Raw genomic sequence first — 21,879 nt, 5'->3', positions numbered from 1 at the left:
ACAGCTGTTGTGTGCGCAGTTGTGCACTGCACTTTCTAAAGTAGATGTTATTGTCATGAATGCATGATTGATTGATTGAAACTTTTATTAGTAGATTGCACAGTACAGTACATATTCCGTACAATTGACCACTAAATGGTAACACCGCAATAAGATTTTCAACTTGTTTAAGTCGGGGTCCACGTTAATCAATTCATGGTACAAATATATATTTTCAGCGTAATACAGTCACCACACAAGTTAATCATCATAGTTGATACATTGAATTATTTACAATCCGGGTGGTGGGAAGAGGAGATTTGGTTGATATCAGTACTTCAGTCATCAACAATTGCATCAACAGAGAAATGGACATTGAAACAGTGTAGGTGTGACTTAGTAGGATATGTACAGCCAGCAGAGAACATAGTGAGTTCAGATAGCATAAGAACAAGTATATACATTAGAAATACATTCGATTATTTACAGTAGATTATTTACAATCCGGGGAGGCGGGGTGTGAATGGAGGAGGATTAAAGGGTTGAAGTTGCCTGGAGGTGTTGTGGTGCATCATGTACAGTAGATGGCAGCATTGTCCTGTTTAAGAGTGTCACATGCTGTTTACGGCAGACGAACTGCATTACGGTAAAGTGTTAGACGTAATTATGACTGTTGTTGTTGTGTGTTGTTACTGCGCTGGGAGGACGTTAATGAAACTGCCTAACAATAAACCCACATAAGAAACCAAGAACTCGCCCTCGATCATTCTACAGTTATAACGTCATTGGGCAGACACGCTCTCAGACACGTCACTCAGGTCCTCATGGAGCTAGGGGGGCGTGGCCTCCAGCTCCGCTTGAATTTCGGGAGATTTTCGGGAGAAAATTTGTCCCGGGAGGTTTTCGGGAGAGGCGCTGAATTTCGGAAGTCTCCCGGAAAATCCGGAAGGGTTGGCAAGTATGGGTAAGTCACTTCTGCAAAAGACTTCAGAAAAGAGAGGGTGAAAAGTAGGAAACAAAAGGTAGAAGATGGTAAAGGGGAACATTATCACCAGACCTATGTAAGCGTCAATATATATATACCTTGATGTTGCAGAAAAAAGACCATATCTTTTTTTAACCGATTTCCGAACTCTAAATGGGTGAATTTTGGCGAAATAAACGCCTTTTTATTTATCGCTCTGACGTCAGAACGTGACGTCACCTAGGTAGTCAATCGGCCATTTTGTCAAACACATTATACACATCGAGTCAAATCAGCTCTGTTATTTTCCATTTTTTCGACTGTTTTTCATACCTTGGAGACATCATGCCTCGTCGGTGTGTTGTTGGAGGGTGTAACAACACGATCAGGGACGGATTCAAGTTGATTTACGTTGAATGTGCATCGATTAGCACGGCATGCTAATCAATGCTAACATGCTATTTACCGGCGATGCTAAGGCAGACATGGCACAGAGATGTATGGATAACCTGCAGATGCATTCCCAACGATAAAGTCAAAGAAATCACAAAGGTGAGTTTTGTTGATGTTGTTGACTTATGTGCTAATCAGACATGTTTGGTCGCGGCATAACTGCCAGCTAATCAATGCTAACATGCTATTTAGGCTAGCTGTATGTATATTTGAAACTATATTTACATCCAGCGTTTCCTTCCACCCACATTGAATGCCAAACAAACACTTACCAATCGACGGATTTAAGTTGATCCAGTGTCACAAGATGCGAAACTTCCGATCGTTGGTCTGCACATTTTACCGGCGATGCTAAGGCAAACATGGTCAAATAGTGTCAATAGCTATTCGCTTAATAGCTTCAGTTTCTTCTTCAATTTCGATTTTGCTATCTGGCTCCATACTCCAACCATCCGTTTCAATACATGCGTAAGCTGTTGAATCGCTTAAGCCGCTGAAATCCGAGTCTGAATCCGAGCTAATGTCGCTATATCTTGCTGTGGTAACCGCCACGTTGTTTGTATTGGCATCGCTATGTGACGTCACAAGAAAATGGACAGTGTCTTCGCAGATAGTGAAAATCAGGCACTTTAAAACTTTTTTTAGGGATATTCCGGGACGGGTAAAATTTTGAAAAAAAAAAAATAAATAAAATAAAATAAGCCACTGGGAACTGATTTTTATTGGTTTGAACCCTTTTGAAATTGTGATAATGTTCCCCTGTAAGCACTATGGGTAAGAAAAAGTAAGATAAGGTAAGACGATTGTAAGAAAAGGCAAAAACGAGGGCGGAGCAGACGATGACATGGAACACGGCAGAGGCCACCACAGTGTATATGTTTTGTTGTTGTTGTTATTGTTGTTGTTTTACTTTTGTGGCTGTGTGTCAAAGTGGCTGGTTGCATCAGCGCTGCTATTTTACTGTCTTTAATGTCCTTTGTGTTCTTTCATGTTTCCCTCCTACACACATGTTTATGTGTGCTATGGCTATGAGGTTTTTTCCCCCCTTGGTCTTACTCTAGACTCTAGACCCACTCTCCAGGAGCCCAGGCTTGGATTGAATATATATATATATATTTTCCTCACCCCATCATCCCAGTGTTTACCTGTTTATTACCTTTTCTGTAAGGGCCGCCGCAATTTGGCAGACCAGTCAGCAATCCTGTTCTGTCACCCTGTAATGTTTGATCCTGTTCTGTCTCCCGGTAATGTTTGATCCTGTTCTGTCTCCCTGTAATGTTTGATCCTGTTCTGTCTCCCTGTAATGTGTGATCCTGTTCTGTCTCCCTGTAATGTTTGTCTGCTCTTGAATGGGATTGTGCTGACAATCTTAATATCCCCTCAGGGATTATTAAATTTTTTCTGATTCTGATTTTTGATTCTGAAAAAGTAGGTAAGAAAAGGCAGGTAAGAAAGGGTACAGAGTAAGCAAGAAGTATGTAGCAGAAGGTAAGTTGTAGGTAAGTGAAGTAGTTAAGAGAGCATAATAAATAGGCAAGAGAAGGTAAGAGGTAGGTAAGAGAATGTAAGAACCAGGCACAAAAAGGTGAGAAGTAGGTAAAATAAAATAAGACAAAGTAAGATAAGGATACAAAATTGGTACGAAACGGTAAATGAAGGTAAGAAGTAGGTAACAGGAAGTAAGATTTAGGGAAGAAAAGGTAAGACAGGGTAAGACATAGATTTAAGTATGTAAGAAGAAGGTAAGATAAGGTAGGAGAAGGTAATAGAAGTTAATAGAAGGTAAGGAAAGTACGATAATTAAAGGAAAGGATAAATAATTGGTAAAAGGAAGGTAAGAGAATGTAAAAATTAGGCACAAAAAGGTAAGAGAAGGTAAGAAGTAGGTAAGATAAAATAATACAAAATAAGATAAGTAAAGGAAAGATAAAACATTGGTTAGAAACAGTAAATGGAGGTAAGAAGAAGGTAAAAAGAAGTAAGATTTAGGGAAGAAAAGGTAAAACCGGGTAAGACATAGATTGAAGTAGGAAAGAAGAAGGTAATAGACGGTAATGGAAGGTAAGGAAAGTAAGATAATCAAAGGAAAGGATAAGAAATTGGTAAGAAACGGTAAGTGAAAGTAAGTAGTACGTAACAGAAAGTACGATTTAGGGAAGAAAAGGTAAGACAGGGTAAGACATAGATGGAAGTAGGTAAGAAGGAGGTAAAATAAGGTAAGAGAAGGTAATAAAAGGTAAGAAACATAAGATAATTAAAAGAAAGGTTAAGAAATTGGCAAGAAACGGTAAGTGAAGGTCAGAAGTACATAACAGAAAGTAAGATTTAGGGAAGAAAACATAAAACAGGGTAAGACATAGATTGAAGTAGGTAAGAAGGAGGTAAGATAAGGAAAGAGGAGGTAAGAGACTGGTTGATTGGTTTTATTTGGAACATGTAGTTGCACCATGTTCTTCCAGCCTCTTAAACTTGATCACATTAGTACATTGTTTGACTTCTTTGCTTAAACCCTTCTAAAATAATTACACACGGTGATATGCTAATAATTTTTAAGTGTTACATACAAATGTTTCAAGTTAGATTTTTCTCTAAGGTTTATATTTCTCCTCTTTTGTTGAGAAGAATTGTTGCAGATTCTTAGGTAGAAGGCTATAGTTTGCTTTGTACATCATTTGAGCTGTTTGCAAATGCACCAAATCTTTGAATTTTAATATTTTTGATTGAATAAATAAAGATTTTGTGAATTCGCTTTCTCATATTATCTATTAGTCTAACTTTTTTTTTCTTAACACTGTTAGTGAATGTAATGTATTTTTTTTAAATTCCATCCCTCCTTTTTCTACCGCTCGTCCCTTTCAGGGTCGCGAGAGGTGTTGAAGCTTATCCCAGCTGCACTTAGGCGGAAGGTGGAGTACACCCTGAACAAGTTGCCACTTCATCACAGGGCCAACATAGACAGACAACATTCACACTCACATTCACACATTAGGGACCATTTAGTGTTATTTCCCCATATTTCTACACAGTAACTCAGATAAGGTACAAAAGTGGACACTAGTAGACCACACAAGTAATCTCCTGTACAAGAAAGGCTGACACAGTTCTGGCTGATACAAGGCACGTGAAAAAAATACACCTATAAAATATGGGGAAACAACTATATTCGTATCTTTTATTACTTTCTTCATTCACTAATGGTGTTACAAACAAGATCAGTTAGAATAATACATAATGTTGGATATAGGGAACATACAGTACATACCCTTTATTTTTTGAATCAAAAATAATGAAATTCACTGACTTGGTGCGTTTGCAAACTGTTAAAATGATGTACAAAGCAAACCACAACCTGCTACCCAAGAACAATTCTTCTCAACAAGCCGAAAAATATAATATTAGAGGAAAATCTATTATAAAAACATTTGTATGCACGTACCACACTTAAGGATATTTAGCTTATCAGTATGTGGATTTATTTATGGAATGGATTAAGTAAATAAATAAAACAAAGCACCCATATAATTCAGTTCAAGAGACTGTTCAAACTACACGTTTTTACAAAGTACAACAAATTACAGTTATCATAAATATCTTGAACCTTTTTAAAAAATAAGAGAATGATTATTTAGATGTTTAATTCACTCGCTTATGGTATATTTATCTATCATTTATTTATTCACTGTTCTGTTACAAACAGAAAACAAATACATTGGATAAAACTGCCCTGATATGAAAAAGGGTAGGATTAAAGAAGCTTTGTTTCTTCCTACTACTTTTTGGATATGCTGTAATTGTACAACTGGAAAAATGTGATGCATGACATTGTGATTGTATTGTATGCATCAGGGGTCCCCAAACTTTTAGACTCGGGGGGATAAAAAGGACAGATTATGGTAAATGGTAAAGGGCTTATACTTGTATAGCGCTTTTATACCTTCAAGGTACTCAAAGCGCTTTGACACTATTTCGACATTCACCCATTCACACACATATTTACACACTGATGGCGGGAGATGCCATGCAAGGCGCTAACCACGACCCATCAGGAGCAAGGGTGAAGTGTCTTGCTCAAGGACACAACAGGAGGGACAAGGTTGGTAGAAGGTAGGGATCGAACCAGGAACCCTCAGGTTGCTTGCACGGCCACTCTCCCAGCTGTGCCACGTCGTTGGGAGAGTAAGAGAAGGTAATAGAAAATAAGAGAAAGTAATAAAAGATAAGATAAGGTAAAAATTAAATAAGGTAAGGGAAGGTAATAACAAGTGAGAGAATGTAAGAGAAGTATACATTAGGTAAGGTAAGGTAAGAAAAGGTCAGACAATGTAAGAGAAGGAAAGACAAGGTATCAGAAAGTATAATAGAAAGTAAGAGAAGATGAGGTAAGATAAGGTAAGTAGGTGATAGAAATAACAGAGTAACACAAAGATGAAAGCGAACTGACTTTAAACAGTTGCAAAAAAAAAGGAGCTTGTTAAACGCTGACACTTAAAACGCATTATTATTATTACCTTTGTAAATGTTAACAGTAACACAAATGTTATTTTACCAAAGTAAAAGTGGAAAGTGCTCAAGTGAACAAATGAGCATTAGTGCGGGAAAAGGTTTCTCACTTAGTGTGTACACAAGGTGATACAAACTGGCTTCCGACAACTTCACAATGTGGCAACATGTCATTTATTTGCATTTCATAACATGTGAGGTTGGTATTTACTTCCATGAGGTGATTATTTCAAAATAGCAAGTCATAATTTATATTGTCTATAATTCATAATATTTGGAGCCTTGTCCTGTTTAGGGAAACAAAAAGGGTCATTGAGTGTAATTTCTAAAAGTAGTCACTAGATGGCGGCATAATTAAAGTTAAAGTTAAAATACCCATGATTGTCACACACACACTAGGTGTGGCGAAATTATTCTCTGCATTTGACCATCACCCTTGATCACCCCCTGGGAGGTGAGGGGAGCAGTGAGCAGCAGGGGTTTGCTGCGCCCGGTAATCATTTTTGGTGATTTTACCCCCAATTCCAAACCTTGATGCTGAGTGCCAAGGTCCCATTTTTATAGTCTTTGGTATGACTCAGCTGGGGTTTGAACTCACGACCTACCGATCTCAGGGCGGACACTCAAACAACTAAGCCACTGAGTAGGTGTTAACTAGGAGCCAGAGCAATAAGTTGGCATGAAGCAACATATTTTAAATGTTTTCAAATTTCTTTGGACACTTTTTATTTTATTTTCCTTCGACGTCCAATATAACACAATATATAATAATATATTATTTAATATATTATTTTCTCTCAGTGTTCAAAAATGGAGACTCCTTAAACCAGGGGTGTTTAACCCATTGTAACTAAACAATCTACAAAATTAATATAGGTTGCATCTCTCTCTTCCCCTCCATCTTTCTGTATTCCTTTTTTGTTATTTTTTTTTTATCTCTCTAGTTATCATTATGTATACGTGTTGTTGCATTTGAACAACTGTATTGTTGATAATGGAGGTAAACTATTGGTATTGTTCATGATCAATAGCGCTTTTTCTATTGGTATTTGTATTGCTCCAGTTGTAGTGTAAAAATGCTCATTGTCATGTCTATATTATTATTTATTTCACTAACTGCTTCTTTGTTATCACTTTTACCATCATATTTGTACATATTGTATGTGCTGGTGTTGTTCTATTGTTGTTGTTGTTATTGTTGTGTTTGCTGTTGTTGTTTTTGTCTCTCTGTCTAATCCCCCTCTTATCCCCACAATTTCCCCCTCTGTCTTCCTTTTTTCTCTTTTTCTATCCTCTCCTGCTCCGGTGATATAAATACATTTAATACAGTCAAATTCAAATAAGGCAACCAGAGAAGTATCCTACACTTCTCTTTTGTAAAGTAAATCTGAACAGCCAATATGGGCATCTACATCAACTATATGATTTGCCTGAGAAGCCGGACAGGACAAAAAAAAAACAGGGGTGTCAAACGTTCGGCCCGATAAATCAGGTTTTATCCAGCCCGCGGGATGAGTTTGCTAAGCTTAAAAAGTAACCTGAAATTTTTGAATGAAAGAAACAGCTGTGCTAAATGTGTCCACTAGATGTCGGAATAGCACTTCTTTGTATCTTTGTAGATGATGCTACATGTTCAAAATGAACCACATGATGTTAGTACATCAGTCCAGGAAAATGATCAAACTACATAAATAACATCCTGTAATTTGATTGGATCTTGATAGATTGAAAATGATCACCGATGACTGATGAACATTATCACATAATTTATTCAGAAAATATAAATTATGAGAAATATAGATATAGTAGGCTTCACGGTGGAAGAGGGGTTAGTGCGTCTGCCTCACAATACAAAGGTCCTGAGTAGTCAGGGTTCAATCCCGGGCTCGGGATCTTTCTGTGTGGAGTTTGCATGTTCTCCCCGTGAATGCGTGGGTTCCTTCCGGGTACTCCGGCTTCCTCCCACTTCCAAAGACATGCACCTGGGGATAGGTTGATTGGCAACACTAAATTGGCCCTAGTGTGTGAATGTGAGTGTGAATGTTGTCTGTCTATCTGTGTTGGCCCTGCGATGAGGTGGCGACTTGCCCGGGGTGTGCCCCGCCTTCCGCCCGATTGCGGCTGGGATGGGCGCCAGTGTCCCCCGCGACCCCAAAGGGAATAAGCGGTAGGAAATGGATGGATAGATAGATATGATACTATAAACAGCAACATGTAAGTGTAAAAAAAACCCAAAACATTATGATTTGTACAATTTCAGAATGCGCTTGTTCTATTTTTAAACAAAAAAAACAATCTGAAGTTGTCTTTATTTTTAAGTTATCTTGCCGTGATTTTACCAGTATACCCTACTTGGGAGTAGATTTTTCTCCATGTGGCCCCCGATTTAAAATTTGTTCGACACCCCTGCCCTTAACACGGGAAGTGAACAAACTTCTACACTTTTTAGTGTCAAAACGTAAACACATTATTTATTGTGTTAATTAAACACAGTTCAAATTAACTATCAATAATAATCAATCAAACAATGTTTATTTATATAGCCCTGAATCACAAGTGCCTCAAAGGGCTGCACAAACCACAACGACATCCTCGTTGGAAAAACTCACCCCAGTGGGACGTCGACCATGATGACTATGAGAAACCTTGGAGAGGACCACATAATAGTTGAGACATGGAAATAATAAGCTCCGCTTCTTCTAATAAGCTCTCCTTTTCGGACAATTTTGTTGTTCTTAGTGTGCAACGACAATAAAAGCCTATTCTATTCAATGTTGAATTGTGCAAACATGTCATGTAAATGAAAATTGCTGATTAGGCAGAAAGAGCATTGTCCGTTCCTGACTTGTGGCTACCAGAAAAATCTGATAACCAAACACGCTAGACTTAGAAAAAGGGAAAATTTAGGTTCTGCTAACCTCTTTTCTTGTCTCTCGTGCAGCATACGCCCTCTCCTCGACCCCATCTGTACACCGGAGACACGCACACTCGGTTGCTGGACGCCAAGCGTGCGAGTCGCATGGATTGGGAGGACGGGGGCAGGTACGTGGACAAGATGGCGTCCCCTCTCTCCCAGTTAAGCCAGTAGCCTTTCACATCCTGTTGATGGGCCTTCCACTCCACCTGGACCTCCTCGTCCTGCACTGACGTCAGCTGGAGATCGACGACGGCAGTGGGCGCCGCTGCTGCTTACGGAGGACAGACGTCATTCCAAAAACTGTACAGTGCTGAAACCGTTATAGGGATGACGACTACGAGAGATTACGCACGTTCTTCAGTGCACGCTTTCACGGACATGGCTCTTTGTTTGCCGTCCTTGTACAAAGCGCTGACTGTGACCAAGTACTGAGTCCCAGCCTGCAGACCCAGCAGCGTGGTCGAGTTCTGATGGCTTCGTACCGTCACCTTTTTCACCGCTCCGCTCGGAATGGCTCCGTACTCCACTGTGTACCTCTGGACTCGAGCTGGCTGCAGGGGAGCCCAGCTGACTCGGGTCTGATGGGGTCCTGAGTCTGACACCGAGACCACGGCTGGGCTTAAAACATCTGGCATGTGAGATTGGAAAAAAAGTGAAAATAAAACCAAAACAAAACACTGCCAATGCTGACAGATGTCAAAGTACCGTTTTTTTACCCCTTTGATAAAAGTAAAACATCTTACACTATTTTGCCAAAAGTATTTGGCCACCTGCCTTGACTCACATATGAACTTGAAGTGCCATCCCATTCCGAACCCATAGGGTTCAATAGGATGTCAGTCCACCTTTTACAGCTAATACAGCTTCAACTCTTCTGGGAAGGCTGTCCACAAGGTTGCGAAGTGTGTTTATAGGAATTTTTGACCATTCTTCCAAAAGCACATTGTTGAGGTCACACACTGATGTTGGTCGAGAAGGCTTGGCTCTCAGTCTCCGTTTTAATTCATCCCAAAGGTGTTCTGGTCAGGACTCTGTGCAGGCCAGTCAAGTTCATCCACACCAGACTCTGTCATCCATGTCTTTATGGACCTTCCTTTGTGCACTGGTGCACAGTCATGTTGGAAGAGGAAGGGGCCCGCTCCAAACTGTTCCCACAAGGTTGGGAGCATGAAATTGTCCAAAATGTTTTGGTATCCTGGAGCATCCAAAGTTCCTTTCACTGGAACTAAGAGGCCAAACCCAACTCCTGAAAAACAACCCCACACCATAATTCCTCCTCCACCAAATTTCACACACAGCACAATGCAGTCTGAAATGTACCGTTCTCCTGGCAACCTCCAAACTCAGAGTGCTCCATCCGATTGCCAGATGGAAAAGCGTGATTCATCACTCCAGAGAAGGTGTCTCCACTGCTCTAGATTCCAGTGACGACGTGCTTTAGATCACTGCATAAGACGCCTTGCATTGGACTTGGTGATGTATTGCTTAGATGCAGCTTCACGGCCATGAAAACCCATTCCATGAAGCTCTCTGCGTACTGTACGTGGGCTAATTGGTATAGGTCACATGAAGTTTGGAGCTCTGTAGCAACTGACTGTGCAGAAAGTCGGGGACCTTTTTGCACAATGCGCTTCAGCATCTGCTGACCCCTCTCTATCCGTTTACGTGGCCTACCTCTTCGTGGCTGAGTTGCTGTTGTTCCCAAACTCTTCCATTTTCTTATAATAGCGCCGATATTTAACTTTGGAACATTTAGGAGCAAGGAAATTTCACGACTGGATTTCTTGCACAGGTAACATTCTATGACGGTTTCACGCTGGAAATCACTGAGGTCTTAAGAGTGGCCCATTTTTTCACAAATATTTGTAGAAACAGTCTCCATGACTAAGTGCTTGATTTTATACACCTGTGGCCAGTCCAAATGATTAGAACACCTGATTGTAAACAATTAGATGGGTGGCCAAATACTTTGGCAATATAGTGTACAGTATATTCGTGATCTAGAGAGATTTAAACGTGCAAAGAAACAGGGGGCGTCAAGCAATTTCCCATATCAGAGCTTTTCTTCCTGTCACACACTGGGAGAGAAGAAGCAAAACACTAGGAACGCATACCGAATGTTGGCACCGGTGTAATAAATGCTGAGTCAGCCCCCTGCAACAAGTACAAGTAACATCTTGTCAGAAATGTTGATGCGCAACAACAGTGCTGGCATTCGTCACTCGAGCAACACAACAATACCTTCTTATTATCCCCCAATCACGCTGGCTCTCAGGTGCATTAATGAACACTGGAATTCTGAACCTCAACATCACAATTAGAGACGTGTGCAGATTTTAGTCCTTTTATATGTCGGTGCCGATTCACACAAAACCAAACGGTGTTGTATTTCCACAACTTTGATGTCCGGTTGCAGACTCTCCACCGGCTCAAGCACTTGGCGGGCAAACAGGTGTATTCATAATTGGACTATCTCTATGTAATGGTTCAATTTTCCATGCCAACAAATGAGAATGTCTGACAGAGAGCACTCGAAAGTAAGGCTCCATTTTTCAAAATGCGCCATAGGTCGATGCTAATTTACTCATGCTACTGATTAGCATTAGCGATTTTACTCCAAATTTTGTAATGGAAATTACAACTAAGATGCACGTTTCAATCAAATAAATGTAATTACATGCATTTGGCAACAATAAATTGGCCCTTGTGTGTGAATGTGAGTGTGAATGTTGTCTGTCTATCTGTGTTGGCCCTGTGATGAGGTGGCGACTTGTCCAGGGTGTACACCGCCTTCCGCCCGAATGCAGCTGAGATAAGTGAAGTGAATTATATTTATATAGCGCTTTTTCTCTAGTGATTCAAAGCGCTTTACATAGTGAAACCCAATATCTCATTTTTACATTCAAACCAGTGTGGGTGGCACTGGGAGCAGGTGGGCAAAGTGTCTTGCCCAAGGACACAACGGCAGTGACTAGGATGGCGGAAGCAGGGATCGAACCTGGAACCCTCAAGTTGCTGGCACGGCCACCGAGGCACCAGCAACCCCCGCGCGCCCAAAAAAGGGACAAGCGGTGGCAAATGGATGGATGGGTTAACACTGTACATATTACAGATTGTTATGAACATGTCTGGGGATAGGTTGATTGGCAACACTAAATTGGCCCTTGTGTGTGAATGTGAGTGTCAATGGTGTCTGTCTATCTGCATTGGCCCCGCGATTAGATGGCGATTTGTCCAGGGTGTACTTTGCCTTCCGCCCGAATGCAGCTGAGATAGGCTCTAGCACCCCCACCACCCCAAAAGGGACACGCAGTAGAACATGGATAGACATTTGGCAACACTAAATTGGCCCTAGTGTGTGAATGTGAATGTGAATGTGAATGGTGTCTGTCTATCTGTGTTGGCCCTGTGATGAGTTGGCGACTTGTCCAGGGTGTACTCCGCCTTCCGCCCGAGTACAGCTGAAAAAGGCTCTAGCGACCCCAAGTAACCCCGAACGGGACAAGCGGTGGAAAATGGGTGGATGGATGGTGTCTCTTACTACATTATTGCAGCATGTACATAACAGGCTGATGGAGGGTTTTAGAGGGCTCTGAAAGCTACAGTAGTGACTCCCCTCAGCCGCATCTTGCAAGAATTTTACATCATCCTCAGAACCAGTGGCGGGGCGAGCGTTTCTCACCTAGGCCTTCGGTGATGTCCTAGTTAGTCTGACTTCACCTCTCAAAATACCCTAATTGACGTCACCGCAGGGACACGGCTGGAGATACTATAGAGAAACACACTTGCACACTACTGGGCTTTGAAACCCCTCAACAGTGTACAAAACCCCTTTAACATTCAAAAAACCCGCTTCGGTAAATAAAATACATCTTACGTGGTACTGTCAAAATTAAAAGAATTGTACATATAACAAATGGAACATGAAAAAAAATGAAAATAATTTTATTCAATTTGTGGAACCCATTCAACACTGTATAAGCCAGTGGTACCGTTCGTAGTCGGTTGATTCGGAGTCGGTTGATTCGGAGTCCGCCGACCTCATTTCACAAGATGTAGTTCCTCTTAACTATCATTCTTGAAAATGGCCTTGCTAATATATAGCTGCCACCCTTCAACATTTTGCTCTCCTTTGTCTTTGGCTTTCAATGGCTCCGGTGCCACTTCCTTGGGAAGTGACAGTCCTTGGGACTACCAAGTGAGTATCCAATCACAGTGTAAGGCCAGCGAGAAGGCCTTACTGACAACAACTCGTGATCTGATTGACTATGGCAATTGTCTATCAGCTGTATGTTTCCGTTCGTTTACAGTGCAAAGACGCCCGCATTGTTGATTCTCAAGGCCCTGGGCAGATTTTGTACAGCATGGCAACATAAGCTAGCTGAATTCTGATTGGATAAAAAACAACAGCACTGGAAGGAGCATAATATGACACGAAGAGAATATGAATACTTTTAGATATTTAAGGAAAGTACATGAACAATTACTTTCATTTTTAATTATGATCAGGATTTCTGGTTATGTTAGGCCAGCAGAGAAGACCTTGCTGGCCCTGACGGCACACTACTGCTTAGAATCTTAAAATAAAGATGTGTGTTCTTGTCTTACATAAAGATTGTGAATGATAGGCAAAATTTTACGGCTCAAGCACCTGCCACCACACATTTTTCTGTGCACTCCTCTGAGCCCACGGGTGTTCCTCTCTTGCAGCGGCCACGCCTCCACTCAATCGGCAATCAACACGCCTGCCTCTGATGAAACCTTTACGTCCTTCTTAATCCAGTGTGTCCTGCATTCCAGTGCCAGAACGTAGCTACCTGTACAGTATAATACATTAAGCTCACACGTCTCTGGCTCCTTTTTCACGTGTCTACTCGTTCTCTGTTTCCCCTTCTCTGTGCTCATTGTGTCTTGTCCTGTGTCGTCATACAGCAGCTCCTCTTCGTTCCCTGGATTCGAGCTGTGTGTCTCGTCTCCCCGGATTCCCGCTGGTCTTCTTGCTGCCTTCCCTGATCTTGACCTCTCGCTTGGACACGGTCTCTGACGCCTCGCTCCTGCCCTTAACCTCCTGCTTGTCCACGGACCTCCGAGCCTGCCTTGCCCCTTCTGGACTTCTGCATCTCTCACAACACGCACTTTCAACATTGTACGGTTTTTCTCACTAGTTAAACGCATCACATAGTCACACACCACGTATTTGGTTTACTTACACACGTCACATGGTTGTGCTAATAAACACGCCTCAGTGCCGTCTCCTTCTCCGCTGTACCAGTACACAAAATTCCTCAAAAAGTGCAGTTCCCCTTTAAGGTTGCCAGTGCCAGTTTGTACGAACATTCATAATGAGCTTAATATAGGTGCAAAACAGCGACTGTAAAACAGTTTTAGCCTAAATGGATTGCACTGGCTATTTCTGCTCATATAAGAAACGCAATCCTCATTTGCACTATCAAGTGTTCTTTGGTTCTAGTAAATCATTGGCAGATCAGGCCCTCGGTAGATGCGTCCTTCAATGTTATTATATGGTCTTACCGGGAAGCGTGGTGAAGCTCACAGTGAGTGTGCTGAAAAGCCCGCGGTTAGGCTCCGGTCGCAGGAAGGCGGAGTATGTGGTCTCAGGCTGCAGGTCGGTCAGCTGTGCCCGGTCGGAGTCGCCCGGGAGGATGCGTCTCGGCTCTGCGAGCGTATTGTCTTTGGCGTGGTACCACAGCTCGTAGTGACCATTGTGTCTGCTTAGAACAGGACGCCACTGCAGCACGGCGCCGTGGGATGTGAGCTGGACCACCCGCAGACGCTCTGCTCGTAGGATTTCTACAAAAAAAAAAAGGACACAAGAATGACTTAAAAAGTGGAAAACTTTAACTGGAAGGTAAAAAGAAAAACGTTTTTTTAAAAACTCGAATTGGGCTGCAAGGTGCTCACGTACTGACGATGGCCACTCGTAGGTCTTCTGTGATGATGTCCATGTTGTCAATGTCCACCGAGTACAGGTGGGACTCCACAGGAGGGGAAACCGCACGCTGCAGCACCTGGAAGTTTCCGTGCACCGTAGACACGATCAACACAGAAACCCCCCGCGCCTTCAGCCGTCCGATGGGCCCGTCCACTTCGCCCAACTCCACGCCATCAGTCAGCCAGAGGAGAATTTTGGGCACACGTGAGCCTGTCAGGATTTGCTCGGCCACTTGCAGTGCCGCCTCGGTGTTGGTGTCCCCCTGCAGCTGTTTGACGGCCAGCATCGCTTTCTGCAGACTTTCTTGTTTGCCGTGCACGTCCAGGCCAAACTCAAGGTTTGGCTTGGTTCCCACCTGCAAAAGCCCGACTCTTACATGGCCGAGACCCAGCGAGAAGGGGCGCAGGAGCTCGGCTGAGAAGCTCAGAAGACGTGAGAACTCGTAGTTGGCCACACTGCCTGAAGAGTCCAGCAACAGGAGAAGGTCCCCCTCACAGCAGTTGGACACTGGTCACAAGACCGAAGACAGGATGTTGTTTATATCCGCGATCGGTATCTCGAAATATACATACATGTTTTCAATGGATCTCGGTTTTAATTGGTAATCCGTTCCAAACGGTCTTTTGTGGTAGCAGAGGCGTGGCCAATCATCATATAATTGGCATAATTGACTATGACGATCCATCCATCCATCCATCCATTTTCTGCCGATTGTCCCTTACAGGGTAAGGGGGGGTGTTGGAGACTACTAGGACTATATAAAAAAGAATATAACAATGTCATGGATATATTTAAAGACCAATCAGTATGACAAATGTGTGTTATTAGTAAATAGTATCAACCAGGGGTGTGCCGACAACTTTTTCAACTTCCAATACAAAACCGGTTTTGAAGCCCGGACTATTGGCAGACACCGATATGATATTGGCAGTAAACAAAGAGCATAATATTATTATTTTGTAGTGTGGAATGTTAGAAAAGGTTTGATCAAGTGAAATTAGTCAAACAGAGACTAATAATTCAATTTTGGTTTTGACCTCTGTATGTATGAAGAGATTATCGCAGATCTTCAAGATGCAACCTTTTAATGAAATTTGAATAATGGGATATTGAGACGGATTTGGTGGATCCAAAGATTACTTTTGTATTTATAAATGAAATTATAAAAGGGTATTTTGCGGGTAGATTTTGAAATTTGTTGTATTGCCTTTTGTATATAATATGATGATGTATATTTTTACTGTGGGTTCCTGTCCATAAGCTGTGTGCTTCTAGGGATAACCTTTTTGCAGACTCTGATATTAAAAAAGAAACAATAATGAAATAAAAAAACTATGTCTGCCTGTAAATAAAATAATAAAAAAATGAGAACAATGGTTGGTATTAAAAACACAAATTAATTTATTATTAACCCTCTGGAATGGACTTACGTTGTCTATAATAAGTTGAAGTGGAGGGGTACTTGTTTTTTTCGGTGACACCTTGTGGCCACAATAATCCATGAAGTTGAGATCATGATGCAGTAAGTCGTATTTTGCTGACACGTTTGTTACTGGATACTTTCTAATACGCTTCCGCCTTGGAGACTTTGTATATGCAGGTAATATGCAACTATATTTATGAGATATTTGTTTATATTGACAAATGTGCTGTTTTGACAGCAGTATTGTTCAATTATTATTATGTAATTCTAGCTTTTGTTATTGTGTGCTTTGCTGTTGTGCAGCCGCTAGCTCCTAGTGGCCTATAGTCTACCACAGGGGTCGGGAACCTTTTTGGCTGAGAGAGCCATGAAAGCCAAATATTTTAAAATGTATTTTCATGAGAGCCACTGAATACAACTAACATTTATAAGTAAGACCAACATTTTTAAAGTCTTGCATCTTTTAATAACATTGTTATTTTCAAGCAAACCAATAATTTATAAAATACTTGTTGAACAGGTGCGGTAGAAAACGGATGGATGGATTAAAATGCATGAGAATGTTTTGTATTTTGAATGTTATTTTTAACACTGTGATTACCGGCGGAATTATTCATTACTTATCGTGTTAAGCAATGTCAGCTAAGATTTATCTGAGAGCCAGATGCAGTCATCAAAAGAGCCATATCCGGCTCTAGAGCCATAGGTTCCCTACCCCTGGTCTACCCTGTTTCCCTTTTGTAAACGACTTGACTAAAATAGGGAAAAAGACCAACTTTGTGTGCTTATTGTAGGACATTTGGATTTTAACTGTCTGTCCAAGTAAACACTGCTTGTATTGAAGCCTTACTGTACATCGGAATATTTAGATGCAAGCCAAATCTGATACTGATCTGATTGTTGATATCAGACCGATATCCAATAGCAATATTGGATTGGGACACCACTAGTATCAACATATCGTTTCTCTTCTTTACATTTTATTCTTTTGCTGTATTTTCCAATATTTATTATTTATTTTATTACTACAATTTAACACAGGCTTCACATTTACTTTTCCTGATTTATTGACAGTCTGCTTTAAACCTCACACTCTAATTGTAAAACACATAACATAGTTAAGATTGCCACAATATGTTAGCATAAATATCACAAAGGTGAAGTGTTACCTTCCTTTATCGCCAAACAGAAAAGAAGAATGAATGTACTATACAGGTAGCTACGTTCTGGCACTTTTATTTGTGGCAGCCCTAAATTCATTTAGTAGGCCACGTAAAAATAAACAAATGTATGGAAAACACTGTGTAAATCCAAATATATGAATGCAAATCATAGTTGTACATGAATAAAACAATGTGAAATACATATAAATGATGAAATAAATGTATAAATGCACTTTTAATTGTGAAGAACTGTCGCATTCATGCTTGGTTGTGTTTCCTTAGTTTGTGCTTATATCCTGTACGCGCTCTTATTTTAGTTCCATATACTGTATGTCTCCCTGAGCGCTCGATTCCCTCACTTGTCCCTGATTGGCAACCTGGCACACCTGGTTGCAGTTGCCAATCAGGCTACTATTTTTGCCTGCCTCGCCCTCTAATCAGGGCTCGATGATTGTTTTCTGATTCCGTCGCCTCCGGCACATCCTGATTTCCTGCCGCACAAGCGACAATCAAATGCTCACACGCCTCCTCCTCATTAGCCAAGTGAGTGGTCTTTCCGTGGTGGCCCGCCTTGCCAGATGCAGCGCCGTTCAACGCGTCGCCGCCACCTGGCTCTGGACAGTTGGTCGGCCTTTTTAGGCAGGGGCGCAGTTTGGCGACCCTCCGCCATTCCTTACTCCACCCTCCTGTGACTTTTGAACCTTGTTTTTTTGGGGGAACATCTAAGGTGGTGATTGTGTTTCCTTAGTTTGTGTTTTTTTCCTGTCAGTGCTCTTATACTAGTTTCATTTCCAGCATGTCTCCCTGAGTGCTCGTTTTCCTCACCTGTCCGTGATTGGCAGCCTGGCACACCTGGTTGCAGTTCCCAATCAGGTTGCTATTTATGCCTGCCTTGCCCTCAGGTCAGGGCTCGATGATTGTTGCCTGTTTCCTGTTTCCTGTTTTCCCTGCATGTGCACTTACTAGTTGTACGATTTGTTTTTTGACATTAAAGTCATGCTTTCCTGCGCTACGCCTGGCATCTGTGCATCTTGGGGTTTAAGAGCAGTACCTGACATTAATCAACCAAACTTTATTTATTAATCGCGTTTCATACATTTAAAAAAAATGCAGCGCAAAGTGCTTTACAAAGTTAAAAACAATACCCTGATGACCCATTATCACATACGCATGAACGGACACAGATACCAAACACAAACACATAAACACATATGCAACTGTATGGACAAATGATTGCATGCCAAAGTACAGAAGAGATATGTAAATCCTATCACAGGAGCCACCTGCTAATATTGCTTTTAACATTTACCTTTGTTAAAGACTCTTGGTTGGTTAAATCAATGACAAGCTGGGAGATAGAAAGCGAGGGAAGAGGGACATAAGTGCCATTTTTGTACAAACCCCGTTTCCATATGAGTTGGGAAATTGTGTTAGATGTAAATATAAACAGAATAAAATGATTTGCAAATCATTTTCAACCCATATTCAGTTGAATATGCTACAAAGACAACATATTTGATGTTAAAACTGATAAACATTTTTTTTTTTCAAATAATCATTAACTTCAGTATTTCATGCCAGCAACACGTGACAAAGAAGTTGGGAAAGGTGGCAATAAATACTGATAAAGTTGAGGAATGCTCATCAAACAGTTATATGGAACATCCCACAGGTGTGCAGGCTAATTGGGAACAGATGGGTGCCATGATTGGCTGTAAAAACAGCTTCCATGAAATGCTAAATAATTCACGAACAAGGATGGGGTGAAGGTCACCAATTTGTAAGCAAATTGTCGAACAGTTTTAGAACAACATTTCTCAACGAGCTATTGCAAGGAATTTAGGGATTTTACCACCTACGGTCCGTAAAATCATCAAAAAGTTCAGAGAATCTGGAGAAATCACTGCACATAAACGATGATATTACGGACTTTTGATCGCTCAGGCGGTACTGCATCAAAAACCGACATCAGTGTGTAAAGGAAATCACCACACGGGCTCAGGAACACTTCATAAAATCACTGTCAGTAACTAAAGTTGGTCGCTACATCTGTAAGTGCAAGTTAAAACTCTACTATGCAAAGCCAAACTCATTTATCAACAATATCCTGAAACGCCGCCGGCTTTGCTGGGCCCGAGCTCATCTATGATGGACTGATGCTAAGTGGATAAGTGTTCTGTGGTCTGACGAGTCCACATTTGAAATTATATTTGGAAACAGAGGACGTTGTGTCCTCCAGTACAAAGAGGAAAATAACCATCCAGATTGTTGTAGGCGCAAAGTTCAAAATCCCAGCATCTGTGATGGTATGGGGGTGTATTAGTGCCCAAGGCATGGGTAAGTTACACATCTGTGAAGGCACCATTAATGCTGAAAGGTCATTGCAGGTTTTGGCGCAACTTATGTTGTCATCCAAGCAACTTTATCAGCAAGAGAATGCCAATCCACGTGTTACAACAGCGTGGCTTCGTAAAAAAAGAGTTCAGACCTGTCTCCCATCGAAAATGTGTGGCGCATTATGAAGCGTAAAATACGACAGCGGAGAACGACTGAAGCTCTACACAAAATAAGAATGGGAAAGAATTCCACTTTCAAAGATTCAACAATTAGTTTCCTCAGTTCCCAAACGTTTATTGAGTGTTGTTAAAAGAAAAGGTGATGTAACACAGTGGTGAACATGCCCTTTTCCAACTACTTTGGCACATGTTGCAGCCATGAAATTCAAATTATTATTAATTATTAATTGCTAAAAAAAAAAAACAAAGTTTGTGAGTTTGAACATCAAATATCTTGTCTTTGTAGTGCATTCAATTGAATATGGGTTGAAAATGATTAGCAAATCATTGTATTCCATTTATATTTACATCTAACACAATTTCCCAACTCATATGGAAACGGGGTTTGTATGTTTTTACTTGAATTAAATAGTATTTCTCACCTTCATTATCAAAACGCTGGTACTCGCAATTCCTTTTGACCCCATGGTCATTGTAGGTTATTTTCAGTCGTATTTAACAAAAACGTACACAGACTGAGTCACCGACATGCGGGTTTCTTTGTTTGGGCACCAGATTGCGTGGAATGATACAGAGATAAACGGTTTAGTTTAGCGGTATGATAACTGACACAGTATACAAAATCTGGGGCAAACTTTTGGAAACATTTTTTATCTCAAACCAAATCATACAAAAAAGTGGGGCTTACAAAACCTGATACATCACTTTATAGTAAATATTATATTCCTTCCTTCCCTGCTTCCTTCTTTCTCTACATGTTTCCCTGAATCATGACCCACACTTTCTCCCTGTCGGCAGCACTCATGCAGTCCTACACTGACTTGACTGTCCATCCATCCATTCTTCCATTTTCTACCGCTTATTCCCTATGGGGTCGCGGGGGGTGCTGGTGCCTATTTCAGCTACAATCGGGCGTAAGGCGGGGTACACCCTGGACAAGTCGCCAACTCATCGCAGGGCCGACTCGACTGTAAAAACGACACAATTAGGTTGCTACTCACTTGGGTTGCCAGCTATTTAAACAATAACTGCTATGGGTTATTATTATTTTTATACCTAATTTTCAGCGCAGAGTGAATCTATACTGCTATACAAGCAGTACACTGACTACTCTAATGTAAATACAAATTTACTGTCTTATAGTACTATCATACAATGCCTGGGGGGTAGATCACAGTAATCATTTGTGCAGTGTACATTTTTCAAAATAAAGGTATCATATTCTTGAAAGGTAGAAGGAAAATGAGGCAATCAAAGGAAGCAGTTACTTTCCAAGCAGAAAATAACTCGCATGAGTTTGAGAGAAGCAGCTAAAGTGGAGTTAAAAAAAACAGAGACAGAGACTAAACACCCGAGAAACACAGATGAGGGTTTTATAGACAAAACGCTGCGACGCTTGAATGGAATGTTACCTATTTGCATCCATCCAAAACTTCCCCAAAGTGTCCTTTGATTGGATAAAGATTACTACTCAGACAGATCAAGTGTTTGTCTTCCTTGCACAATAACTGATGCAGAAAAATGAAAAAAAAAAAGGTGTGAGTAATGACAGCCTCCCTCCAAAAGCATAAACATGACATAATGCATGAAGCATACTAATGTGTGTTTGAATGATCACAGCCACACCTTCACACATAAAAGGTCAGCGAGTGTTTTTATATGCCAGATATTGTTAGAAAACATGTCATGGGACTAGAAAAAGAAATCTCTAGATTTCACGCTGAAAAACCGGGAACTCAGTCGCCCGAATTTTACCGTAAAAAATGTTTTTGGTGGTTTTTATATTAAAAACTGTACCACTGTTATTTTTATGATGACATTTTTAATGTACTGATATTATTTTTAAAGTGAGAAATGCACAAAAATCCATCCATCCATCCATCCATTTTCTACCGTTTGTCCCTTTTGGGGTCGCGGGAGGTGCTGGAGCCTATCTCAGCAGCATTTTAGCACTATTTGACTTAAATCAGCATTTAGAATAGTACCAAGGGGGATTAGTAGATGTGGGAAT

General features: G+C 41.0%; 1 protein-coding gene across 3 annotated transcripts in view; it reads right to left on the bottom strand.

Moving 5' to 3' along the window:
* Positions 1-67: 67 nt before the first annotated feature.
* LOC133534907 (von Willebrand factor A domain-containing protein 1-like) overlaps positions 68-21,879 on the bottom strand; it is a 35,747-nt gene continuing 13,935 nt past the window's right edge. Inside the window, exons 1-6 of one of the 3 annotated variants that reach the window (XM_061874224.1) lie at positions 21,281-21,432; positions 14,740-15,273; positions 14,346-14,624; positions 9,166-9,441; positions 8,815-9,081; positions 68-964 (exon numbers count right to left, since the gene is read on the bottom strand). In XM_061874224.1, the coding sequence (XP_061730208.1) occupies positions 810-964; positions 8,815-9,081; positions 9,166-9,441; positions 14,346-14,624; positions 14,740-15,273; positions 21,281-21,290 (1,521 nt within the window). In that variant the 5' untranslated portion in view covers positions 21,291-21,432 and the 3' untranslated portion in view covers positions 68-809. Of the gene's footprint in view, positions 965-6,051; positions 8,542-8,814; positions 9,082-9,165; positions 9,442-14,345; positions 14,625-14,739; positions 15,274-21,280; positions 21,433-21,879 lie in introns of those variants that run through there. The other 2 variants (XM_061874223.1, XM_061874225.1) reach the window with 2 other exon arrangements.

The sequence above is a fragment of the Nerophis ophidion genome, linkage group LG16 (genome assembly GCF_033978795.1).
Source record: "Nerophis ophidion isolate RoL-2023_Sa linkage group LG16, RoL_Noph_v1.0, whole genome shotgun sequence".
Taxonomy (NCBI): Eukaryota; Metazoa; Chordata; class Actinopteri; order Syngnathiformes; family Syngnathidae; genus Nerophis; species Nerophis ophidion.
The sequence above is the reverse complement of the archived record's forward strand: the minus strand, read 5'-3'. Positions and strand labels throughout refer to the sequence as shown.